We start from the raw sequence: 27,245 nt of genomic DNA, 5'->3' as shown, positions 1-27,245 counted from the left end.
TCCCCATCTCTCCCCATCTCTCCCTCCTCTTCCCCATCTCCCCCCCATCTCTCCCTCCTCTTCCCCATCTCTCCCCCCTCTTCCCCATCTCTCCCCATCTCTCCCTCCTCTTCCCCATCTCCCCCCCTCTTCCCCCTCTTCCCCATCTCTCCCCCCTCTTCCCCATCTCCCCCCCTCTTCCCCATCTCCCCCCCTCTTCCCCATCTCTCCCCCCTCTTCCCCATCTCTCCCCCCTCTTCCCCATCTCTCCTCTCCAGTACCCTGTCTGACCGGGGCTGTCTGAGGGAGGCAGGCGGTAGCAGTCAGACACAGATGGATGTATGTGTCCAGCGCAGTCTGGAGGAGAGTCTGGCCACCGAGGCCTACGAGAGGAGGATACGACGCCTAGAACAGGAGAAGACTGAGCTCAGCCGCAAGCTACAAGGTACACACACTCAAACCTCTCCTCCCCCTCTCCTTTCCTCCTCCCCCTCTCCTCTCCTTCTCATCCTCTCCCTGTGTGTTGTGTTCCAGAGTCCACCCAGACAGTCCAGGCTCTGCAGCATGTATCAGGAGAAGGACCAGCACCCGTCCCCTCTAACAAGGAGGTGGAGATCAGGAGTCTGAAGACTGAGATTGACATCCTCAAGAAAAAGATTGCAGGTAAACATTCAACATTTTACTGTAAAGTTTTACTGCTGTGTAGTAGAACATAAACATATTCCATCCAGGTCAGCATTTACCATACCGGGGGACCAGTACAAAAGCATGAAAATGTATGTTCTTATCCAGAGTGTTCATTTAGCATCTGCTAAATGACTACAATATGAAATGTACACTATAATGGAACATACATCATAGTGAAATGTAATTTATGTTGGCCAAAGTTGTTTAACAACACTGACCCTCCGTAATGTGTGTGTGTGTGTGTGTTAGACTCAGGTCAACAGGAACATGAGTTGGAAGAAGCTTCGTCAGTCCGTAGAGAAATGGAGGATTCATCTAAACACATCAGGAACTTGGAGAAACAGATGAAGAGTCTCAACCTGGAGAAGGACAACCTGCACAAGGTGTGTTTCCCTGCATATAGCACCACCTGGGGGTGTTTCCCTGTATATAGCACCACCTGGGGGTGTTTCCCTGTATATAGCACCACCTGGGGGTGTTTCCATGTATATAGCACCACCTGGGGGTGTTTCCCTGTATATAGCACCACCTGGGTGTTTTTCCCTGTATATAGCACCACCTGGGGGTGTTTCCCTGTATATAGCACCACCTGGGGGTGTTTCCCTGTATATAGCACCACCTGGGGGTGTTTCCCTGTCTATAGCACCACCTGGGGGTGTTTCCCTGTCTATAGCACCACCTGGGGGTGTTGACTTCAGTGTGTTAACTCATAGTCGCTCCCAATATTATCCTATTTTTACACTATCGTGCTGATCTGTACTGGCTTGGATATATTTTATTTTCACATGGTCCTTCCCATCATGGCTCCAGCAAATGTGTTATATGCATATTATGCGTCAAGGTGGTATATTGGCTCAGCTCTGCTGTGCAGTATGAAAAGGCTATAAAACTACCCCGGACCCTGAGTCTATCTGTAATATATACCATTAAGCAGATGCATTTAACCAAAACGACAATGAGTGCATACATTTTCGTAGGGGTGGCCCCAGCAGGAATCGAATTGACAACCCTGGCATTGCAAGTGCCATTCTCTACCAGCTGAGCTCATTGGACCGACTGTCACCCAGTCTGACCAATCAATCTGTACACGTCTTCCCTCCCTTTAGGACTTAATGGAGGCCAGTGGCAAGATGAAGAGTCAGTCTAAGGAGTTGAAAGAGGCCCACAGCCAGAGGAAGCTGGCCATGCAGGAGTTCTCCGAGCTCAACGAGCGTCTGACTGACCTCAGATCAGCCAAGCAGCGCCTGGGCCGTCAGCTCCGGGACAAGGAGGAGGAGATGGAGGGTTGGTCCCAGAAGGTGGAGGCTCTACGGCTGGAGGTGCGCAAGGCCGAGAGGGCCAAGAAGGAGGTAGAGTAGTCACGTGGGTCCTGTGGTATGTGTGTGTGTGTGTGTGTGTGTGTGTGTGTGTGTGTGTGTGCATTAACCCCTTACTGTCTCTCAGATGGAGTCCCAGTCTGAGGAGCAGACAGCTGATGCCCAGAAGGAGAGGAAGCTGAGAGAACGCTCAGAGCAGTACAGCAGACTGCTAGAGGAGGAGCTGGACGGACTCAAGGTAACACACACACCTACACACACACACACACACACACACAGAGAAACACACATACTAACACACACTTTTTTTAAATATTTCCTTCTCTCACACACACACACACATACTAACACACACTTTTTTTTAAATATTTCCTTCTCTCACACACACACACACATACTAACACACACTTTTTTTATATTTCCTTCTCACACACACACACACACACACACACACAAACACACATACTAACACACTTTTTTTATATTTCCTTCTCTCACACACACACACACACACACACACACACTACATCTCAGATTTTAGCTGACGCTGCATAGCGACTTGTAGTCAGGTGCTTATTTAAGCCATGTGAAATGGCTAGCTAGTTAGCAGTGTGCTAGTACTGTTGGATCGGTGACGTCACTCGCTCTGCGGCCCAGGTGTTTTGTGGCCTGACTGATAACGCTACTTCATGGCTGACACTAGTAGATGTGTTCAGAGGGTCCCCGGTTCGAGCCCAGTCAGGGACAGCGGCGGAAGCAATGCTCCTACACACACACAAGACACGCACACCTGGGGTGTATTCTCTAGGAACCAACTTGAGGCAAACGGGCCGAAATGGGGAGGGACTATTCTGAACTTGTCCAATAACAAAACGCTTTCCATTGCAAAAATTTTTACTACGGCGTTCACTAATTAATACACTCCTGTAATTTCTCTGTTTTCTTGGTTGTGTGAATGTGGTCAACTCCTCTTTTCCTCTGAACCAGAAGCAGGTGGGGCCTTCAGCCTCGGTGGTGGGCTCGGACCAGAGCCAGGAGGTGGAGAAGCAGCGGGCCGACCTGGAGAAGAAGACGGGGTTCTACGAGGAGGAGTTGAGCAGGAGGGAAGCGCAGCACGCCAACGAACTCAAGGTCCTCCGCAAGGAGCTCCGCGACGCTGAGGGACAGCAGCTCACCCTGCAGAAAGAGATCCTGGTCCTCAAAGACAAACTGGAGAAGACACGCAGGGAGAGGTGTGTGTCTGTCTACATGTTTATGTCTTTGTGTGTGTGTAATGGGTTATGTGTGGTAGGGCCTTCCTAGGTTTAGATGTCCACAACACTAGAAAGCACTCATAAAGACATATAGGACAGTTTATCCAGAGATGTAGACATGGCATTCAGACGTGCTTCTGGTCTCTGTAGTAGCTATATAGAGCCTGTCCTCTTCCTCTTCCCAGCGAGGGTTATACGAGGTCAGCATGGTTACCGTTACTTCACCATGGCCTCCACTGTGCTGTACTCGCAGTGTATTTTGATCTTAGATAACTGCTGATACTACGATAGCTGATTAACCACAGCAAACAAGGAAAACCCAAACTAAACTCTTTCCTCCTCTAAGAACCTTCTTGATATCAGACATTGTCACCTATAGCTTGGGAAATAAACAATGTGACAACATAAGACAGTTTAGTTTCCCTAAAGAAATTGTCTGTGTCATGTTATTTGCCAAGATTCTTCTGAGTATCACGGTACTGTGGCTCAGTTGGTAGAGCATGGTGTTTGCAACAGCAGGGTTGTGGGTTCGATTCCCACGGGGGGGCCAGTACAAAAAAAAAAAAAAAAAAAAAATGCATGAAATGAAATTTATGCATTCACTACTGTAAGTCGCTCTGGATAAAGTCTGCTAAATGACTAAAATGTACAAAAGAAAATGGTGACAACCTTACCTTCTATTGTAACCTTTCTCCTGAGAAGACCCTTTTTCATCTCTTAGAGTTCCTTATAGTGAGGGGAAAAAAGTTTTTCATCCCCTGCTGATTTTGTACGTTTGCCCACTGATCAGTCTATAATTTTAATGGTAGGTTTATTTGAACAGTGAGAGACAGAATAACAACAAAAAAATCCAGAAAAACGCATGTTATAAATTGATTTGCATTTTAATGAGGGAAATAAGTATTTGACCCCCTCTCAATCAGAAAGATTTCTGGCTCCCAGGTGTCTTTTATACAGGTAACGAGCTGAGATTAGGAGCACACTCTTAAAGGGAGTGCTCCTAATCTCAGTTTGTTACCTGTATAAAAGACACCTGTCCACAGAAGTATTCAATCAATCAGATTCCAAACTCTCCACCATGGCCAAGACCAAAGAGCTCTCCAAGGATGTCAGGGACAAGATTGTAGACCTACACAAGGCTGGAATGGGCTACAAGACCAAAGCCAAGCAGCTTGGTGAGAAGGTGACAACAGTTAGTGCGATTATTCGCAAATGGAAGAAACACAAAAATAACTGTCAATCTCCCTCGGCCTGGGGCTCCATGCAAGATCTCACCTTGTGGAGTTGCAATGATCATGAGAACGGTGAGGAATCAGACCAGAACTAGACGGGAGGATCTTGTCAATGATCTCAAGGCAGCTGGGACCATAGTCACCAAGAAAACAATTGGTAACACACTACGCCGTGAAGGACTAAAATCCTGCAGCGCCCGCAAGGTCCCCCTGCTCAAGAAAGCACATATACATGCCCGTCTGAAGTTTGCCAATGAACATCTGAATGATTCAGAGGACAACTGGATGAAAGTGTTGTGGTCAGATGAGACCAAAATGGAGCTCTTTGGCATCAACTCAACTCGCCGTGTTTGGAGGAGGAGGAATGCTGCCTATGACCCCAAGAAAACCATCCCCACCGTCAAACATGGAGGTGGAAACATTATGCTTTGTGGGTGTTTTTCTGCTAAGGGGACAGGACAACTTCACCGCATCAAAGGGACGATGGACGGGGCCATGTATCGTCAAATCTTGTGTGAGAACCTCCTTCCCTCAGCCAGGGCATTGAAAATGGGTCGTGGATGGGTATTCCAGCATGACAATGACCCAAAAAACACAGCCAAGGCAACAAAGGAGTGGCTCAAGAAGAAGCACATTAAGGTCCTGGAGTGGCCTAGCCAGTCTCCAGACCTTAATCCCATAGAAAATCTGTGGAGGGAGCTGAAGGTTTGAGTTGCCAAACGTCAGCCTCGAAACCTTAATGACTTGGAGAAGATCTGCAAAGAGGAGTGGGACAAAATCCCTCCTGAGATGTGTGCAAACCTGGTGGCCAACTACAAGAAACGTCTGACCTCTGTGATTGCCAACAAGGGTTTTGCCACCAAGTACTAAGTCATGTTTTACAGAGGGGTCAAATACTTATTTCCCTCATTAAAATGCTAATCATTTTATAACATTTTTGACATGTTTTTCTGGATTTTTTGTTGTTGTTATTCTGTCTCTCACTGTTCAAGTAAACCTACCATTAAAATTAAAGACTGATTATTTCTTTGTCAGTGGGCAAACGTACAAAATCAGCAGGGGATCAAATACTTTTTTCTCTCACTGTAGCTCTAACTGCCATTGTTGGTCTGTTTACTTGAATATTGTCATTCAAATAGATTTTTAGTCCAGGAATAGATATATGAAATGAATCTGGCACCGGGAAACCGGTCTATAGAGTTACATTTTACATTTTAGTCATTTAGCAGACGCTCGTATCCAGAGCGACTTACAGTAGTGAATGCATACATTTCATTTCATGCATTCTTTTTTCTTTTTTTCTTTTTTTTGTACTGGCCTCCCGTGGGAATTGAACTCACAACCCTGGTGTTGCACACACCATGCTGGCATTGCAAACACCATGCTCTACCAACTGAGCCACAGTTACTCTCTCTTCCTGTAATATTATAGAGATACCTACCTAACTGTCCTCTTCCTCTTCTTCCCAGCGATTGTTATACGAGGTAATCATGGTTATAGTTACTTCACCCTGGCCTCTACTGTTGTACTCAGTGAGGTTTAACTTGAGTTACCTTCTCTCCCCTGACCTAGCTCCCGAGAAGACCCTCGTTCCTGTGTTAGTCCCTTAGATCTAACTGGTGTTATCTGCCTCTGTCCCTGTCCAGGTCGAAGAAGCAACATTGCTCTAACGATCACTCATACAGTCTGGAAGCTATCAGGATGTGCTTTTCTACCCTCTAGTTTAGCATCCCTGGCTAGCCTCATTCATACAGATGTTTGGATACTCTCTCTGAATAGCAGGTTCAGTGTGTTATTGGTGTGTGTGTGTGTGTGTGTGTGTGTGTGGTGATGGCTCATATCTGTGTGTGTGAGACAGCCAAGGCGAGCGGGAGGAGTTTGAGATGGAGTACAAGCAGAAGTATGAGCGGGAGAGAATCATTCTGACCGAGGAGAACAGGAAGCTTTCAAACGAACTGGACAAGGTGAGATGTTATATATATATATACACACACACACACACACACACACACACCCTGACCTGAGGTAACACACACACATACACACCCTGACCTGAGGTAACCCTCTCTCTCACACACACCCTGACCTGAGGTAACCGCCGCCACCAACCTTCTCTCCTGATAAAGCCAATATAATCACTGTTCAATATCCACCTTCAAAACAGACCGCGGTATCCTAAACAGGCCAATACAACGTCCCGTTGGATCCCAAACCATTGACTTTGGAAGCCGGAAATATGGGAATGAGAAATGGAATTTCCCAAGCAAAATATTTCTCTAGGAGTTGTGATATATTGGACTAAAGTGCTGTTTGTTTTTGTGGTATTTCCTATTAAATATGAAGAAAAGACTGAGCGCCTTGAAGTTGATAGCAGCCATGGAAAACAGGGAGCATTCCCCTTCCTGAACACAACCTGCCAGGGAGGGATAGGGAGAAGAACATTCCCCAAGCCTTCCTGAACACAACCTGCCAGGGAGGGATAGGGAGAACAACATTCCCCAAGCCTTCCTGAACACAACCTGCCAGGGAGGGATAGGGAGAAGAACACTCCCCAAGCCTTCCTGAACACAACCTGCCAGGGAGGGATAGGGAGAACAACATTCCCCAAGCCTTCCTGAACACAACCTGCCAGGGAGGGATAGGGAGAAGAACATTCCCCAAGCCTTCCTGAACACAACCTGCCAGGGAGGGATAGGGAGAACAACATTCCCCAAGCCTTCCTGAACACAACCTGCCAGGGAGGGATAGGGAGAAGAACATTCCCCAAGCCTTCCTGAACACAACCTGCCAGGGAGGGATAGGGAGAACAACATTCCCCAAGCCTTCCTGAACACAACCTGCCAGGGAGGGATAGGGAGAAGAACATTCCCCAAGCCTTCCTGAACACAACCTGCCAGGGAGGGATAGGGAGAAGAACATTCCCCAAGCCTTCCTGAACACAACCTGCCAGGGAGGGATAGGGAGAAGAACATTCCCCAAGCCTTCCTGAACACAACCTGCCAGGGAGGGATAGGGAGAACAACATTCCCCAAGCCTTCCTGAACACAACCTGCCAGGGAGGGATAGGGAGAAGAACATTCCCCAAGCCTTCCTGAACACAACCTGCCAGGGAGGGATAGGGAGAAGAACATTCCCCAAGCCTTCCTGAACACAACCTGCCAGGGAGGGATAGGGAGAACAACATTCCCCAAGCTTTCCTGAACACAACCTGCCAGGGAGGGATAGGGAGAAGAACATTCCCCAAGCCTTCCTGAACACAACCTGCCAGGGAGGGATAGGGAGAAGAACATTCCCCAAGCCTTCCTGAACACAACCTGCCAGGGAGGGATAGGGAGAAGAACATTCCCCAAGCTTTCCTGAACACAACCTGCCAGGGAGGGATAGGGAGAACAACATTCCCCAAGCTTTCCTGAACACAACCTGCCAGGGAGGGATAGGGAGAAGAACATTCCCCAAGCCTTCCTGAACACAACCTGCCAGGGAGGGATAGGGAGAAGAACATTCCCCAAGCCTTCCTGAACACAACCTGCCAGGGAGGGATAGGGAGAAGAACATTCCCCAAGCCTTCCTGAACACAACCTGCCAGGGAGGGATAGGGAGAACAACATTCCCCAAGCCTTCCTGAACACAACCTGCCAGGGAGGGATAGGGAGAACAACATTCCCCAAGCCTTCCTGAACACAACCTGCCAGGGAGGGATAGGGAGAACAACATTCCCCAAGCCTTCCTGAACACAACCTGCCAGGGAGGGATAGGGAGAACAACATTCCCCAAGCCTTCCTGAACACAACCTGCCAGGGAGGGATAGGGAGAACAACATTCCCCAAGCCTTCCTGAACACAACCTGCCAGGGAGGGATAGTGAGAACAACATTCCCCAAGCCTTCCTGAACACAACCTGCCAGGGAGGGATAGGGAGAACAACATTCCCCAAGCCTTCCTGAACACAACCTGCCAGGGAGGGATAGTGAGAACAACATTCCCCAAGCCTTCCTGAACACAACCTGCCAGGGAGGGATAGGGAGAACAACATTCCCCAAGCCTTCCTGAACACAACCTGCCAGGGAGGGATAGTGAGAAGAACATTCCCCAAGCCTTCCTGAACACAACCTGCCAGGGAGGGATAGTGAGAACAACATTCCCCAAGCCTTCCTGAACACAACCTGCCAGGGAGGGATAGTGAGAAGAACATCTGGTATGCAGACAAAATGGCACCCTATTTACTTCTTCTCAACAGCGCCCATAAGGGTTTGTTCAAAAGTAGTGCACAATATAGGGAATGGGGGTGCCATTTGGGACGCTGACCCATTTGATTCTGTTCTTTCACATACAGTACCTTCAGTATGAAAGCCAGAATACAAGGATCAGATGATTTATGGAGGTTGTATATCCTTCTAAAGGTAGCTGTTTCCATTTGGAGAGAGATCCTATAAATGTGAGGTTAAAAAATAGAATCTTACCTTGCAAATATTATGTTTAGCCTGATTTAAATTATCCTTCAAACTGTTTTACAACCAACAACCATCTTGCCAGTTATCTGATAGTAGCAATATGAACCGGAATGAATTTCCTACTGTCAAACCATTACAGCAAAACACACTCCCTCTGCAACTGTCAAGAAGCTTTTCTCTCCCCCTGCCCTCCTCCCCCTCTCTCTCGCTCTGCCCTCCCCTACTCCCCCACTCTTCCTCTGCCCTACCTTTCCTTACCCTGTCATCAATCAATCAATCAAATGTATTTTATAAAGCCTTTTCAGCAGTTGTCACAAAGTGCTTTACAGATACCCAGTCTCAAACCCCAAAGACCAAGCAATGCAGAGGCAGAAGCACAGTGGCTAGGAAAACCTCCCTAGAAAGGCAGGAACGTAGGAAGAATCCTAGAGGAACCAGGCTCTGAGGGGTGGCAGGTCCTCTTCTGACTGTGCTGGGTGGAGATTATAAGAGTACATGGCCATTTAGGCCAGATCGTTCTTCAATATGTTCAAATATTCATAGATGACCAGCAGGGTCAAATAATAACCATAATAACCATAGAGGGTGCAACAGGTCAGCACCTCCAGGTGTAAATGTCAGTTGGCTTTTCATAGCCGAGCATTCAGAGGTCGAGACAGCATTTCTGTGAGAGACATAATTAGTAGGTCCGGGACCAAGTAGCATGTCCGGTGAAACTAGTCAGGGTTCCATAACCACAGCAGAACTAGATCAGCAGCACTACTGGTTTGACTAGGGACAGCCAGGCGTCGTCAGGCCGGGTAGTCTTGAGGCATGATCCTAGTGCTCAGGTCCTCCGGGAGGGGAGGGGAGGGGGGGTGGGGGACTTGATGAATCACTCAGGACACCAGATAGGACAGACTGACCTTAGCCCCTAGGCACATAGACTATTGCAGCATAAATACTGGGGGGGGGGGGGGGGGGGACATTGGCCCCGTCCAAAGTTACCCCCTGGGCCAAACTACACTCAATCCTAGGACTTTCTGAAGAGATGAGACTGAGTCTGTGTCTCACATGGATCGGCAGACCATTCTATAATAGAGGAGCTCTATAAGATGCCCTTGAAACATCGCTGCAAATTACCACACTCTGTATAATATCTGTGGCTCTGATTGACTCTGTCCTCTCCTCTGTCCTCTCTCTTCTCCTCTCCTCTGTCCTCTCTCCTCTCCTCTGTCCTCTCCTCTGTCCTCTCCTCTCCCTCTAGCTGACGCCTATGTTTGAGAAGCTGAGCAGTAGCAACAGACAGCTGGAGGAGGAGATGAGGGAGCTGGCTGACAAGAAGGAGAGTGCTGCTCACTGGGAGGCCCAGATCACTGAGATTATCCAGTGGTGAGTGACAGAGACATGTACACAGGGCGTACATTCACTCTCAAACACGTCCGCGCATGCTTGCTTTCACACACGTACTCTATTTACATACATACAGGCACATTTTGAATACTTTATTTGGATCCACGATCCAGCAATGAGGTGCAAAGGACCCGAATATTTCAAAGGTCATACAGATGATTTATTGGTCTTTACAATCTCTTCTCCATTCAGAGAAGCTGATAGAGAGCGACAGAAAGAAAGAGAGAGAGGAGACCGAGGGCAATACCTAGCTGCTGCTGCTGCTTGGCTCTCTTGCCTGACAGGCAATTTGCACATATCACACATACATGCACACTGTACCAGTGAACTGAAGCAGCGATGAGTGGTGCCCCCTGCCTGCCACTCCAGGCCACTGCAGTAGTAGAAACAGGAAGAGTCTGTCTCAGAGCTCCTTTATGGACCAATAGGAGGAGACCTAGTCAGTTGTACAACTGAATGCATTCAACTGAAATGTGTCTTCCACATTTAACTCAACCCCTCTGAATCTGTTCAGGGGCAGAACAACAGATTTTTACCTTGTCAGCTCAGGGATTCGATCCAGCAACCTTTCGGTGACTGGGCCAACACTCCTACCCGCCAGCCCAATAGGAGGCACTTATATTTGACCTGTTTCACTGCAAGTACAAGTGGGTAAACTGTACGAGTGAGAGGTGTGAAATGGAAATGTATTCACTCCCCCTGAGACTCCCTCTGAGGGTGGGGTCATGGACAGGGATCTGAGACTCCCTCTGAGAGTGGGGGTCATGGACAGGGATCTGAGACTCCCTCTGAGAGTGGGGGTCATGGACAGGGATCTGAGACTCCCTCTGAGAGTGGGGGTCATGGACAGGGATCTGAGACTCCCTCTGAGAGTGGGGGTCATGGACAGGGTTCTGAGACTCCCTCTGAGAGTGGGGGTCATGGACAGGGAACTGAGAGTCCCTCTGAGAGTGGGGGTCATGGACAGGGATCTGAGACTCCCTCTGAGAGTGGGGGTCATGGACAGGGATCTGAGACTCCCTCTGAGAGTGGGGGTCATGGACAGGGATCTGAGACTCCCTCTGAGAGTGGGGGTCATGGACAGGGATCTGAGACTCCCTCAGAGAGTGGGGGTCATGGACAGGGATCTGAGAGTGGGGTCATGGACAGGGATCTGAGAGTGGGGTCATGGACAGGGATCTGAGACTCCCTCTGAGAGTGGGGTCATGGACAGGGATCTGAGACTCCCTCTGAGAGTGGGGTCATGGACAGGGATCTGAGACTCCCTCAGAGAGTGAGGGTCATGGACAGAGACTCAACCATTCTGAATCTGCCCAGGGTCAGAACAACAGATTTTTTACCTTGTTGGCTCGGGGATTCGAACTTGCAAGCATTCGGTTACTGGCCCAACGTTCTAACCGCAAGGCTACCTGCCGGACCACAGGGACCCCTAGTGGGGGAAATGTGTATGTATAGACCAGGGAGGTTGTTACTGGGACTGGAGGAAGCCTATTCACAACCCTGCATGTATTTACACATAGAAGCTGTACCAAATGGCACCCTATTGCCTATTCAGGTCACTGCTTTTGACCAGAGCCCACACCCACAGGGCTCTGTTCATACGCAGCGCACTATATAGGGAATAGGGTGCCATTTGGTACACGTTCTTAGTATAATACTCAAGAGGGTAATGGTGAGTTATTGTGACCTTAGCTGGCATGTAGTTTGTGTTAGGGAGGCCCAGTTAAAGTCACAGGTTTGATGATAATATATGTAATGTATACTGCAGTTAGTGAGTTAGTTGTGAGGGCTGTTCATATACCGATAGCTGTATTTATTGACTGTGTGACAGGGTCATCCTGAGTTCATGTATAAGGTCTGGTACATGGAGTGATTACTGTGATGCCTAGGGCTAACTATAGGGTGTGTGTTTCTGTGTGTGTGTGCCAAACGGAATTGTATAATGATGTGAGTGTATGCTATGGAAAGGTTTGTTTGTGCATAATGTGGATTATGTGTGTGTGTCTGTGTGTTCCAGGGTGAGCGACGAGAAGGATACGCGAGGCTACCTTCAGGCTCTGGCTAGTAAGATGACTGAAGAACTGGAGGGACTGAGGAACACCAGCCTGGGAGCCAGGGCTACGGTGAGACGGATACTTATATATACGTACACAGTGCCTTCGTAAAGTATTCAGAACCCTTGACTTTCTACATTTTGATAGGTTACAGCCTAATTCTAAAAACATTAACTCCTCAATCTACACACAATACCCCATAATGACAATGCACAAACAGCTTGGCACACCTGTACTGGGGGAGTTTCTCCCATTCTTCTCTGTAGATCCTCTGTCAGGTTGGATGGGGAGTGGCGCTGCACAGCTATTTTCAGGTCTCTCCAGAGACGTTAGATCGGGTTCAAGTCCATGCTCTGGCTGGGCCACTCAAGGACATTCAGAGACTTGTTACGAAGCCACTCCTGCATTGTCTTGGCTGTGTGCTTAGGGTTGTTGTCCTATTGGAAGGTGAGCCTTTGCCCCAGTCTGAGGTCCTGAGTGCTCTGGAGCAGGTTTTCATCAAGAATCTCTCTGTACTTTGCTTCGTTCATCTTTGCCGTGACCCTGCCACTGAAAAACATCCCCACAGCATGATGCTGCCACCACCATGCTTCACCGAATGGATGGTGCCTGGTTTCCTACAGAGTTGCCGCTTGGCATTCAGGCCAAAGATTTCAATTTCTTGTTTCTCATGGTCTGAGAGTCTTTAGGTGGATTTTTGGCAAACTCCATGTGCCTTTTACTGAGGAGTGGCTTACGTCTGGCCATTCTACCATAAAGGCCTGATTGGTGGAGGGCTGCAAAGATGGTTGTCCTTCTGGAAGGTTCTCCCATCTCCACAGAGGAACTCTTGAGCTCTGTCAGAGTGACCTTTGGGTTCTTGGTCACCTCCCTGACCAAGGCCCTTCTCCCCCGATTGCTCAGTTTGGTCTGGTGGCTCTCAGAAGAGTCTTGGTGGTTCCAAACTTCTTCCATTTAGGAATTATTGAGGCCACTGTGTTTTTGGGGACCTTCAACTGTTCCCCAGATCCTGTCTTTGAGATCTACGGACAATTCCTTTGACCTCATAGCTTGGTTTTTGCTCTGACATGCACTGTCAACTGTGGGACCTTATATAGACAGATGTGTGCCTTTCCAAATCATGTCCAATCAGTTGAATTTACCACAGGTGGACTCCCAAGTTGTAGAGACATCTCAAGGATGATCAATGGAAACAGGATGCACCTGAGCTCAATTTCGAGTCTCATAGCAAAGGGTCTGAATGCTTATGTAAATAAGATATTTCAATACATTTGCAAAGATGTCTATCATTATGTGTAGATTGATAAGGATATTTTTTTTTTTAATAAGGCTGTAACGTAACAAAAAGTGGAAAAAGTTAAGGGGTCTGAATACTTTACGAATGCACTGTACACACACACACACACACACCTCACATCTGCATTGAACTTTCCATTCTTTCTTTACCTCCATCTCGCGCTCTCTCTCGCTCTCTCCCCTCCCCCTACAGCAGGACATGCCGTGGAAGGTGCGGAGGTTCGCTAAGCTGGACATGTCGGCCCGTCTGGAGCTGCAGTCTGCACTGGACGCTGAGATCAGAGCCAAACAGACCATCCAAGACGAACTGAACAAAGTCAAGGCCTCCAACATCTCCACTGAGTGGTACGTCCACTGCTGCTCTTACTTAGTTACTTTTACTTTTAAGCTCTTACTTAGTCGAAGAACTACACTGAGAATACACTGAACCTTTATTTTTCCAATAGGGAACATGGGATGCCAGGCACATTAAAGCGCAGTACATTGCAATCTGTCAAGAAAGTCTGAACCACTATTGCTCTGTTACGCTTGCATGATCTGATTTGACCTGGTTGACATTCTCTTGTCCCTCCATCCTCCTCTCTCCTCAGTAAACTGCAGGAGTCCGAGACTAAGAACCAGGACCTGCTGGCTGAGATGGAGAGGCTGAAGAAGGATACAGAGGAGTTCCGCCTGCGTAGGGGTGAGACTGGAGCCATCACCTCTGACCTGTTTACTCCTCTCCACCCCATGTATTCTATTTGAGTGACAACCTTTTCGTTTTTCTATGGAATAACTGGACCAACTAAGAAATGGGAGAGCGCAACAGTTTTCCATTTTCTCTGTGCTAAAGCCACTTCACCGTACAGCATGCTGATGTTATGGTTGTCTTGTGTAGGTGTGAAACACCAGGACTCCCAGAACTCTTTCCTGGCCTTCCTCAACGCCCCCACCTCCGCCCTGGACCAGTTCGATGTAAGTAACCTAAATAATCTCTTCTGAATTCCATTGTCTCTGATTCATTTAAATATTAGATGAATCCTTTAATAAACCTTTATTTTTATTATTTTTTTTGTATGAGTGTCTGTTCCTTCACTTAAAAAACAACATTGATTTTGTTCAGAACATTCATTTTCTTTTATTGATTTAGTTTCTTTCATTTGTATGAATATTTCACGTCTTGTTTTTATTTGGTTCTCCATGCTTCCATGTTCTGCTACTTCAGGACTCTTTCTCCTCATCCTCATCCTCTTTAATTGGGATTTGGGAAGACGTAAGTTTCTGTTGGGCAGTGGGCGACGTGTGTGTGTGGAGCTTTAGACTGTAGATAGACTATAAGCTAACTAGCTGCCTTGTAAAGAGTGGTGATGTCATTTCATCCAGTGTTTGTGTGAGTTCGTGACCCATACTCCTCTGTGTCCGTCTGTGTGCGTGTCTGTGAGCATCATTTGAGAAGGTGTGCAAGTGCACACTTCAGGAAAAGGGTGGATAATTGTGAGGTAGCCATTGAGTGAGGGTTTGGGCTCCTTGGCTTTTAGCTAAGACTTAAAGTGGAACTGACGCCGTGTCATATATGAAACAAACAGATATCAGTCAAAAATATCAAATTCCCAGTTTATGCAACAAAACCACCTTTATAAGAGGTTTGAAAAGTAGGTTCTATTTGACTCAACATTCCATGATGTAGAGTTTTTAATTTATTTTATATTTATTTAACTGGAGAGTAAGGCGTAGTTGGCAGAATATATGGATATAGTTTAATGCATGATCAATGTACTGTAAGTCAGCAATACATTTGTTGGTAGTCCAACAAATATTGTTATCAGGTTGTAAATCTCAGCTTGCCTGGTACATTATTTGCTGCCTCCAGCCATTTGGGATTCAGTTTTAATGACAGAATCCCAAAAAAGGACGGGTGTAACCAAGGCTGTGAATGTTAGTACAATGAAACTAGCAAGGGCAGTGATCACAAGTCAGTCATAACGTGGCTAATAGGCTAGCTTATCTATTTATGTAGCAATTTATTTAGCAAGCTTAAAACATGCAGCCTAACGTTAGCTAGCTTCTGGGAGGATGACGTGTCATTGGGTGAGTGACCGACATTTTACCCTCATATCTTTTTCTGTTTCCACAGCTAGAGTTCTAGGTGTCATTTGGTTAGCTAGTAAGAAATGTGAATCACTTTGCTAGCTAGCTATTCTGAACTTGAATGATTGTTATCCACAGTTAGCATATCTCTTAGTTGTCAATCAAATGTATTTGGCATCGATCAAATGGGCAGGGAAGCAGGCAAGTTCCCATTCAATTATTACAAGTGGGTTGGGACAAGCATGCATTGGCAGGCAAGCTGCAGAAGGGCAAGCCGGCTACTCTTTCCCCATCGTTTATCAGTGCGATTTTGGTGAAAAAGTTTGAGAGGGTTTATCTACTATTCCCTCATTAGATTTGAGCTCATCTCGTTCTGGCTAACATAAGTTGTTGATCTTGTTGATGTGCATAGGCAACTGAGGGAGAGCGAGCCTACCTTGTCATGGTTGTTTGACTGTAAAGTTCCCAAATGTAACAGAACTCCTGTGGTATTTACATATTTGCAGAAATCCATTCAGTTGTATTTTGTGGCTTTTTGGCAAATGCTGCCTAAAGATCTAATGTCATGCTGTTGCTACAGCCTGTAAACACACAGTCAAAGTGAATGATGGCAGGCCCTTGTGACAAATAGTCTGGGTAGCCATTTGATTAGCTTTTCAGGAGTCTTGTGGCTTGGGGGTAGAAGCTGTTTAGAAGCCTCTTGGACCTAGACTTAGCGCTCCGGTACTGATTGCTGTGCGGTAGCAGAGAGAACAGTCTATGACTAGGGTGGCTGGAGTCTTTTAGGGCCTTCCTCTGACACCGCCTGGTATAGAGGTCCTGGATGGCAGGAAGCTTGGCCCCGGTGATGTACTGGGCCGTACGCACTACCCTCTGTAGTGCCTTGCGGTCGGAGGCAGAGTAGTTGCCATACCAGGCAGTGATGCAACCTGTCAGGATGCTCTCGATGGTGCAGCTGAGGACCCATGCCACATCTTTTCAGTCTCCTGTGTGGGAATATGTTTTGTTGTGCCCTGTTCACGACTGTCTTGGTGTGCTTGGACCATGTTAGTTTGTTGGTGATGTGGACGCCAAGGAACTTGAAGCTCTCAACCTGCTCCACTACAGCTCCGTCGATGAGAATGGGGGCGTGCTCGGTCCTCCTTTTCCTGTAGTCCACAATCATCTCCTTTAGTCTTGATCATGTTGAGGGAGAGGTTGTTCTCCTTGCTCCACACGGTCAGGCCTCTGACCTCCTCCCTATAGGCTGTCTCATCGTTGTTGGTGATCAGGCCTACCACTGTTGTGTCATCAGCAAACCTAATAATGGTTTTGGAGCTGTGCCTGGCCGTGCAGTCATGAGTGAACAGGGAGTACAAGAGGGGACTGAGCACGCACCCCTGAGGGGCCCCCGTGTTGAGAATCAGCGTGGGGGATGTGTTGTTACCTACCTTTACCACCTGGGGGCGGCCCATCAGGAAGTCTAGGATCCAGTTGCAGAGGGAGGTGTTTAGTCCCAGGGTCCTTAGCTTAGTGATGAGCTTTGAGGGCACTATGGTGTTGAACGCTGAGCTGTAGTCAATGAATAGCATTCTCACATAGTTGTTCCCTTTGTGCAGGTGGGAAAGGGCAGTGTGGAGTGCAACAGAGATTGCATCATCTATGGATCTGTTGGTGCTGTATGCAAATTGGAGTGGGTCTGAGCCTTGACCAGCCTTTCAAAGCATTTCATGGCTACAGACGTGAGTGCTACAGGTTGGTAGTCAATTACCTTAGTGTTCTTGGGCACAGGGACTATGGTGGCCTGCTTGAAACATGTTGGTGTTAGACTCAGACAGGGTAAGGTTGAAAATGTCAGTGAAGACACTTGCCAGTTGGTCAGCACATGCTCAGAGTACACGTCCTGGTAATCTGTCTGGCCCAGCAGCCTTGTAAATGTTGAACTGTTTAAAGATCTTACTCACATCGGCTGCGGAGAGCGTGATCACACTGTCATCCGGAACAGCTGATGCTCTCATGCATGTTTCAGTGTTACTTGCCTCGACGCGAGCATAGAAGTTATTTAGCTCGTCTGGTAGGCTCGGGTCACTGGGCAGCTCCTGGCTGTGCTTCACTTTGTAGTCTGTAATAGTAGCAGCGACATTATGTACAAAACAAGTAAGTTACGAACAATGAAAAAAATAAATATATATAGCATGATTGGTTGAGAGCCGATAAGACGGCAGCCCTACTCTCCGGCACCATCATTAGTTCATATGTAGGCATACTTGAAAATGATTTAAAAACAATTTAGTTACGAAATTAACTTTAATTAAATGAGTTGACTCTTCACATGGGCCGATTTCACTGAACAACAAAAGAAAGGGAATTTTGAATGATCCCCAATGATCCATCACATCTCCCAAAAATGTTTTCAACATACATCTGTAAAATTATAGTCTAGAAACTAAAACTTTGGGAGTCTTCCTCTCAGGCTTCTATGTCTTCTCCCTATACCTCCTCAATGTCAACCTCTTGAACATCAGACTCTGAGGCCTCATTTTCACTGTCACTTTCCAACCTTGAGGATGGCTCGTTGTCAGGCTCAAAAAGACAAAAATTTGCACAGATGGCCACCAATTTTTCAACACTTGTATTGTTCAGCCTGTTGCGTGTGTGTGTGTGTGTGTGTGTGTGTGTGTGTGTGTGTGTGTGTGTTCCCAAACAAGGACCAGTTGCGCTCTGAGGCAGCTGATGTTGGTGGGATTTGGAGGATGATGGAGGCAACAGGGGAAAGAGCCTCAGATCCACAAAGTCCCTTCAACCAGGTGGCTGATGAGATATGTTGGCATGACTGCCATATTACATCTCCATCCCACAGCTTTTGCTTGGAAGTGTACTTCGCCAGACTGCCAAGAACCTTGCCCTCATCCAGGCCAAAGTGGCGAGACACGGTAGTGATGACACCATAGGCCTTGTTGATCTCTGCACCTGACAGGATGCTCTTGCCAGCGTACTTGGGGTCCAACATGTACGCTGCGGCATGTATGGGCTTCAGGCAGAAGTCTTCACGCTTATTGATGTATTTCAGAACTGCAGTTTCCTCGGATTGGAGCAACAGTGAAGTGGGTCGGGCAGTATGGATTTCTTCTCTTACATCTCCAAGCAGAGTCTGAACATCAGACAGGATGGCATTGTCTCCCTCAATCCGTGCAATGGCTACTGCTATAGGTTTCAGGCTGCTTACCACTCTCTCACAAAATACATCATCCAGGAGGATCCTCTTGATGGGGCTGTCCATATCGGCAGACTGTGAAATGCCAATTTCTTGGAGAGACTCCTTCCCCTCCAGGAGACTGTCAAACATGATGACAACACCCCCCCAACAGGTGCTTCTGGGCAGCTTCAATGTGGTGCTCTTATTCTTCTCACTTTGCTTGGTGAAGTAGATTGCTGCTATAAGTTAAAGACGCATCATATACCTAACCATTTCCTTGGCTCTCTTGTAGAGTGTATCTATTGTTTTCAGTGCCATGATGTCCTTGAGGAGCAGATTCAATGCATGAGCAGCACAGCCAATGGATGTGATGTGAGGGTAGGACTCCTCCACTTCAGACAAAGCATACTTCTGGTTGGAGGGGTGTATGCTGGGCGAAGAACATTCAGAAATCTCTTCCAAAACACATTGCCTGTGAGCATCAGAGGTGAACAAGTTGCATACACAGCTCGAGCAAGACATTCATCAGCATTTCTGACTACGTTCCCCCATTGAGTCAAAAAAAACTTCTGATTCCAGGAGGACCATTAGCTGTTGCTATCAATAAGTTGTCTGATTCATCATTTTCACCTCGAATAGAAGTAGAGGGACTTTTGTCAGAGGTTGCTTGTTGTGATCGCTGAGGGAACTTTATGCACTTGGCCAGATGATTCTGCATCTTTGTTGCATTCTTCACATATGATTTGGCACAGTATTTGCACATGTACACAGCTTTTCCTTCTACATTAGCTGCAGTGAAATGTCTCCACACATCAGATAGTGCCCGTGGCATTTTCCTGTAAAGATTCAATTTTTTAAATAAAAAAACAACAAATACTGTTCCATGTACAGATAAATAGTTAAGCAGTTAGATTAAACAACTCCTTTGTAAGATAACATACGTTTAATTTTAAAACATTTAACAGGTGAATTAACACTCAGTTAGCAGGCTCAAGCAAGCTAAAACCCACATGGTAGCAAAAACTAACTAGCAGAAATTGTTAAGTTAGAAATGATTTAAACACGCTTTGCTGTAGGCTACTATTTACTAGTTAACAAAAAATCATGTATGTCATACAATATATTCACCCCACCCATTATTGTATCAAAACTTAACCAGAAAGCATGTAGTCCTTGGCGCAGACAGTGTAGTAGTGTGGGATCAATAGCATCTCATTAGTGTGCAAGATCTTGAGAATCAGCTGTACATGTGATGGAAGAATGCACTGTGCATGCAGAGGGTTACAATTCCATTGAATTGGGGATAGTTTATCCAAAATATGCCACGAGACCTAGAATTGCCTTGTGTATCCCACAAAAAAAGGTTCACTGTTATAAGCTAACTTCTAGACAACTGCTTATCATGGTCGTCTCAAATAACTAATCTATGTAAAGATGATAATAATAATATTAAAACAGATTCAAATAAAATCAAAATCAAACTTCTTTGATGAATTTAAGAAAAATTACCGGGCCTAACTTCCCATGGAAAATGTCAGGAAATTTCCCGGAAAGTTTCGACCGTTTGCAACCTTAACCACTATTATTGAAGACGGAATGAGTCCATGCAACTTATTATGCGATTTGTTAAGCACATTTTTACTCCTGAACTTATTTAGACTTGCCATAACAAAGAGGTTGAATACTTGTTGACTCAAGACATTTCAGCTTTAAATGTTTTATTCATTTAAAAAAAAAATTCTACAAACAAAATTCCACTTTGACCTTATGGGGTATTGTGTGTAGGGCTGTTGCGGTGACCGTATTACCGCCACACCGGCAGTCATGACCGCAGTAAAATTCCACGTGACCTTTGAGTCATGGTAATCTCCTGTTATGCACTCTGGACATGCTTTAGTAGTACCCAACTTGCTAACGACCATCAGGTCCTAATGGCCTGATACTCAGGGCTCTATTGTCCCTCTAACCACTCTGACATCAATACAAATGCAGTAGAAAATCACATCAAACACTTCATCAAAACAGTATCATGCTTTTAAAACTCACCTCACTGTGATTGATCAATTTGAAAAAAAAGTTCAACAGCAGGTTGAAACTGAGTGTAAAACATGGTCATTGTTGATGTTCAATTATATTCTTCTTACTATAAAATCATATAAAATAATGGCATGGGACTTATAAGCATATCTTGTCAGCTAAACGAACCAGCCAACAGCCTATGGCATGGAGCATAGCCAGATAACATACAGTAGGCCAACTCATTCTGTTCTTCTGAAATACATTTTCTTCATAACATAATGTTTCTTTAGACCTGACTAAAATAAATAACGGATTTATTGTGATGGTGTATATTCAATTGATTTATTATACTTTTTTACATGTAGATGTTCCAAAGGCGTCATCAGTGGCTTGTATTCTGTTTGCTTGGAGGCCTGGAGATACTAAACATGTTTATGATAATTAACTGTCAATTACCGTGACACCGGCAGTCTTTTGCGTAACCGCCACAGCGGTTTTGAATTTTCCATTTTGAATTCAAGTTGTAACACAACACAATGTGGAAAAAGTGAAGGGGTGTGAATACTTTCTGAAGGCACTGTTTAAGAACAGATTTTAATAAGATTTCATGTTGCTAAAACACTGTCAATTCGACTTTAATATAATTTTGTAGGCTGAGAGGATTCCTTCCATTTTGTATTTGTATTTATTAAGGATCCCCATTAGTTCCTGCTAAGACAGCAGCTACTCTTCCTGGGTTCCAGCAAAAATGATGGCAGTAATATACTTTCTAATACAAAAAATGTTTCTCATTAAAATACATTTTACAACCGATTTCACAATTCATTAAATGTGTGTCCTTAGGCCACTACTCTACTACAACACACAATCCAGGTGTACGTGTGTATAGTGTGTTTGTACCTGTGTGTGTGACTCTTCATAGTCCTCGCTGTTCCATTTTTATTTGTATTTTTTAAATCTGATTCTACTGCTTGGGTCAGTTACTTGATGTAGAATAGAGTTCCATGTAGACATTCACGATACAGACATTCTTTAATGTCATACATGGCTACTTGGCTTTAAGTCCAGACACTGCAGAACATACCTCTGTTTAATACCCTGTAGTGAGCTTCCCTTCCACAAGGTAGTACCATCATGAGTTCCCCTATTAGACCTAGAGTCTACGTCCCAAAACGGCACCCTATTCCCCACAGTGCACTGGGGCTCTGGTGAAAAATAGTGCACTGTGTAGGCAAAAGGGTGGCGTTTTGGGACGTTGCCAGAGATTACCCAACCCAGTCCTTCAGTTCAATGTGGACGTCTTCAACAAATAGATAGGACACAAAAAAGGAATGCTAGCCTATTTAATGTTTACATCTCTCCATCCCTCTCTCTCTTTCTGTCTCTCTCTCCCCCCACTGAAGCGCTCTCCATCAGTTGGGCCAACTAGCAAAGGCAGACGTGTAAGCTAAGCAGCAGCTCTGTGCTTGTTATTTTGTCTGTGCCCAATCATCCTCTGAATCTCAATCCGGTCTTTTGCATGAATGGGAATACATTGTCTGTGTTGTGTTGATTGTGTGCATGGGAAAAAGCAACCTTGGACTTTCAAATAAGTTATATCAAATGCTTCCTTGTAAGGAGTCTGTTACTGCACTGGCCTGCACTGAAGTCCTCCAATTAGCTACAGTAGCCTAACCTTAATGTTGTTGTCCTCCAAGATTTCCCCAAACCAAAAGCATGGTGTATGGTGGTGCTGTTCTCTCTCGTGGTACGGTCAGCATGGTCAATGGGTTTATGTGTAGCGTTCCTGTTATGTGCATGGTTCATGCGTTTGTGGTCCAACCTCTAGGCTTCCTAATGACCATTGACCAATGGGATGGTCAGTCCTATATCTACTATGACCACAATCCCCATTTACCTTTATAGTACTGTGCATCTACCTGGTTCAATGGATTTCTTGCTTTTCCCTCTAAGCATGGATGGTGCTTTTTGGTCCCTCTTGATTTCCTTACTTTCTACCAACTCCCGAACACCATGGCTGCATTCCAGCTGAGAGTTCAGCTGATGTAAGAAGGGCTATATAAATACATTTGATTTGATTTAACAGACATACCATGTCCCCTCAGCCCCCAAATTAAGTGGAACCTTCTGATGACGCATCATGACGTCTGACGAGTTTACACTTGCAGGGCGAGGGGCGAGGGAGGAAGGAATGATTTCTAAATTGACCACCCTTAGCCGGAAATGCGTCACTCGTTCGTCCCGCGATGATTGTGTTTTCAGCCACCGGTAGCTTGTGGGTGCTTTATATGCGCTACTGTCAATTATGAGTGCATGTCTACTTATATTAAATATGTAATTATTAATATACGCCAACTGTATGATAGCTAGAAAATTAATTAGCTAACTAACATTAGCCTGCCTAGCTGGAACTTCTGATGAAGGAAAATGTTTTATTTCTACAATTTCCAAAAGATAACCAAACAAAAACATTACTTTTACGAGAAGTGTTTGTGCATTAGTAGCACAATTTCTAACTTATTTACATTTGTTTTTACTTACACTTGTATGTTGATTCCATATTGATGTTGAGGTTTTAAGTTTTGGCGGACTTTTCTTAGCGGATGTTCAATCGTCGCAAATTGAATTATGGGGCCCTGAAGTGAACATAATTGTACACCTGGAAACTCCATTAACAATGAAGGCTGCGTGGCTTACGTTGCAAACTTCCCTTGCTTGGCTAATCATTTGGACCGACGACAAATATGGCCGCGGGGATTTCCCCCAAGGGCATTAGGCGAGGGTAAGTGGAGGAGGGTGTGTCTTTGAGTTTGAAACACAGCCCTTGTTTTCCATGTCCTGTAACTCCTTTTATTCTTTCTTTTTACCTCTCTCTTTTCTCCAGGGGGACTCGGTGGATAACTTCACTCCCTCCAACACCCCATCCAGGGACGAGGACTCCAAAAAGTCTCGCTCACGGTCTCCCTCCATGGCCAGCGACGTAGAGCCCATTGAGGTGAACGCTGACCTCTGAACTTTGACCACTATGCTGGTTTCCCGGCCATATATTAAATACAAGGTATATATTTTGCTGTACTCAAATCTATCTCTCTTCTCCCACAATCCAGTTGATAGACCACCCCCCACGCACAGTCCAGACCCCCACCTTGCGACCAGGAGGCTATGGAAGTATCGGCCGCTCATCACCCAAGGTAAGACCTGACATCCTTCTTGACTTCCCAAATATTGTTGTACTGTTTTAACCACAGTCAATACTTTGTAATGTCAATCCCATGGACCTGACGAAGACCAAGCTAAGATTAAAATGCTTACCGTTTCTGTACTTAAATAAAGTGTGTGTGTGTGTGTGTGTGTGTGTGTGTGTGTGCACACAGCCTTTCTGTATTTGTCCTATGTGTTTTGACCGGCTGTCTGTTCTCCTCTGTTTGTCCCCTGCAGCCCAAAGCCCACCAGTTTGTGGTGAAATCCTTCAATGCTCCCACCAAGTGTAACCAGTGCACTTCTCTGATGGTGGGACTCATTCGCCAGGGCTGCACCTGTGAAGGTAGGAGAACAGGGGAGAAGGGGATTGATAAACGGGGGAGGAGGAGAAGAGAGGGAGGAGACAGATGGGAGAATGGGGAGAGAGGGGGATAAAGGGAGGAAGACTGGGATTTGAGAAAAGGGAGTGAAGGAAAACGAAATGGAAGAAGGCAGGCTGCTAGGATGGAAGTGGGACTAGACCGACGTGGCAGTACATTCTCTTTTAATGCTTGACGTGGTTATAAATGGATAAAACCCCTCATTCTCTCCTGTCTGGTCCTGTAGTGTGTAACTTCTCGTGCCACGTGACGTGTGCTGACAAGGCTCCAGCGGTGTGCCCCGTGCCACACGACCAGACCAGGGGACCGCTGGGCATCGACCCTCAGAGGGGCATTGGCACCGCCTACGAGGGACACGTCAGAGTACGTATGACACAGAAGATTGTTTTTGTTTATGCACTCTTTCAAAAACTTTTGGTTGAAATGTCCTGCTGGAATAACTCTACATGTGAATTAAAGTGGACATTTAAAAACGTCTATCTTACCTTGTATGTATAGCCTCTCTATCTCAGGGGCTGACCTGTGTGTGTTTGTGAGGTTTGCCTGTTAACGGTGTGTGTGTAATAAAATATGCCTCTGTAGTACTGGGATGGAAAAAAAACCTGCACAGCCAATAACTCCCCAAAAAAAGGGTTGGGTCTATGTGGGAGACTAAAGTGTTTGCCTGTCCCTGTGTGTGTTCTCAGGTGCCCAAGCCCACAGGGGTGAAGAAGGGTTGGCAGCGGGCAGTGGCCGTGGTGTGTGATTTCAAGCTCTTCCTGTACGAGCTGGGAGAGGGCAAGACCACAACGCCCAGTGTGGTCGTCAGTCAGGTCATAGACATGAGGTAAGGACTACAACCTGAGCTCTGTCTGCACTACAACTCCCATTGATGGGAGAGAAATGGCTGCTTATCAGAATTACCTCTGGGTTTAGTTCTTTAGTTCACTCTCTCCTTTTTTGAATTCCAGGGATGAGGAGTTTTCAGTCAGCTCTGTTCTGGCGTCGGACGTCATTCATGCCAGTCGCAAGGACATCCCATGTATATTCAGGGTTAGCCTTTTATTCATGAATACATGCATTTATACGTTTACTCCCCCACCTTGTTCCACAGTCTTCAGATTTCTCCGATTTTAACAATACTTCTGCTTTTGTTGTGGGAGGCCGTTCTGAAAGCTGTCTCCTCTCTTAGTACCTCTGACCTCTTACCCCTCCAGGTGACGGCATCCCAGCTCTCCCCCTCCTCCAGTCACAAGCCTTCCATCCTGATCCTGGCCGACAGTGACCACGAGAGGAACAAGTGGGTGGGGCTTCTCAACGAGCTGCAGCGCATCCTCAAGAAGAACAAGCTGAAGGAGCGCTTCGTCTACATGCCCAAAGAGGCCTACGACAGCACGCTACCGCTCATCAAGACCACGCAGTCTGCCGCTATTATAGGTTGGTGGAGGACACACACACACACAGCCTCTTTATTTTGGCCATGTAGTACTGAAGTCAATATAGGAACATGAACAAAACTCTATCTGACTTTAGTTTGTAGTGTAGAGCCATTACATGTTGAGCTGCAGTCTCCCTCTGTCATTACCATGGTTCTAAAGACTGCAGAACAGATGCACCTTTGGCCATGCAGTAGACTCTGAATCAAATGTCCTCTTGTTGTTTTCTCTTCAGATCACGAGCGTGTTGCCCTGGGCAACGAGGAAGGCCTTTATGTCATCCATGTCACCAAAGATGGTAAGACTTTAGTACCCACCTGGAGATGAGACTTTAGGACCCACCTGGAGATGGTGAGACTTTAGGACCCACCTGGAGATGGTGAGACTTTAGGACCCACCTGGAGATGGTGAGACTTTAGGACCCACCTGGAGATGGTGAGACTTTAGGACCCACCTGGAGATGGTGAGACTTTAGGACCCACCTGGAGATGGTGAGACTTTAGGACCCACCTGGAGATGGTGAGACTTTAGGACCCACCTGGAGATGGTGAGACTTTAGGACCCACCTGGAGATGGTGAGACTTTAGGACCCACCTGGAGATGGTGAGACTTTAGGACCCACCTGGAGATGGTGAGACTTTAGGACCCACCTGGAGATGGTGATGCACTTCACCCATAATGCAGTTGAATTCTCACCACATGTTAGCTATCACAGTGGAGAAGTTTTTGACAACTCTCTGTCCCCTCTCTCCTCTCTTCTCCTTCTCTCCCACCTCCTGACTCTCTCCCCCTCCTCTTTTCCCCTTCTCTCCCCCCTCCTGACTTTCTCCCTCTCCTCTCCACCTGTCCTCTTTCCCTTCCTCTTCTCCTTCCCTCCTCTCTCCACTCCTCTCACCTAACAGAGATGATCCGTGTTGGGGACAATAAGAAGGTCCACCACATTGACCTGGTCCCCCAGGAGCAGCTCCTAGCGGTCATCTCCGGCCGTAACCGTCACGTCCGTCTCTTCCCCATGGCTGCGCTGGACGGACGGGAGATGGACTCCTACAAGCTGGCCGAGACCAAGGGCTGCACGGCGCTGGTGTCCGGCTCCATCCGAAACAACTCCTTCACCTGTCTGTGTGTGGCCATGAAGAGACAGGTCATCTGTTACGAGGTGGGTGGTGTGTGCAGGAAGGATGGGGTTGGTGGGACTTTTTTACAAGCCGTTTTACTCTTTCGTGTGTTACAAATTATGTAATATAACTTTGCTCATAAAATATATTTGAAACAACTTTATAGGCTCTATTTATGGGATTATGAAGGGTCGATTAAGCCTAAAAATATGAA

The 27,245-nt window shown here is 46.3% G+C and overlaps 1 protein-coding gene across 9 annotated transcripts in view; it reads left to right on the top strand.

The window, feature by feature from the left end:
* The window catches only part of LOC115166571 (serine/threonine-protein kinase MRCK alpha), a 118,056-nt gene that overhangs the window by 75,190 nt on the left and 15,621 nt on the right, over positions 1–27,245 (top strand). For 3 of the 9 annotated variants that reach the window (XM_029721007.1, XM_029720690.1, XM_029720427.1), the window contains 22 exons: positions 258–424; positions 514–642; positions 916–1,049; positions 1,773–2,015; positions 2,110–2,220; positions 2,970–3,214; positions 6,326–6,431; positions 10,164–10,288; positions 12,327–12,432; positions 13,856–14,004; positions 14,250–14,341; positions 14,537–14,613; positions 22,324–22,362; positions 23,805–23,915; positions 24,028–24,111; positions 24,359–24,464; positions 24,728–24,864; positions 25,188–25,327; positions 25,452–25,533; positions 25,698–25,917; positions 26,152–26,214; positions 26,819–27,072. In XM_029721007.1, the coding sequence (XP_029576867.1) occupies positions 258–424; positions 514–642; positions 916–1,049; positions 1,773–2,015; positions 2,110–2,220; positions 2,970–3,214; positions 6,326–6,431; positions 10,164–10,288; positions 12,327–12,432; positions 13,856–14,004; positions 14,250–14,341; positions 14,537–14,613; positions 22,324–22,362; positions 23,805–23,915; positions 24,028–24,111; positions 24,359–24,464; positions 24,728–24,864; positions 25,188–25,327; positions 25,452–25,533; positions 25,698–25,917; positions 26,152–26,214; positions 26,819–27,072 (2,920 nt within the window). Of the gene's footprint in view, positions 1–257; positions 425–513; positions 643–915; positions 1,050–1,772; positions 2,016–2,109; positions 2,221–2,969; positions 3,215–6,325; positions 6,432–10,163; positions 10,289–12,326; positions 12,433–13,852; positions 14,005–14,249; positions 14,342–14,536; positions 14,614–22,323; positions 22,363–23,804; positions 23,916–24,027; positions 24,112–24,358; positions 24,465–24,727; positions 24,865–25,187; positions 25,328–25,451; positions 25,534–25,697; positions 25,918–26,151; positions 26,215–26,818; positions 27,073–27,245 lie in introns of all 9 variants that reach the window. The other 6 variants (XM_029720598.1, XM_029720932.1, XM_029720396.1 and 3 more) reach the window with 4 other exon arrangements.

Source organism: Salmo trutta, chromosome 1 (genome assembly GCF_901001165.1).
Source record: "Salmo trutta chromosome 1, fSalTru1.1, whole genome shotgun sequence".
NCBI lineage: Eukaryota > Metazoa > Chordata > Actinopteri > Salmoniformes > Salmonidae > Salmo > Salmo trutta.
This window is presented reverse-complemented; position numbering and strand designations above follow the sequence as displayed.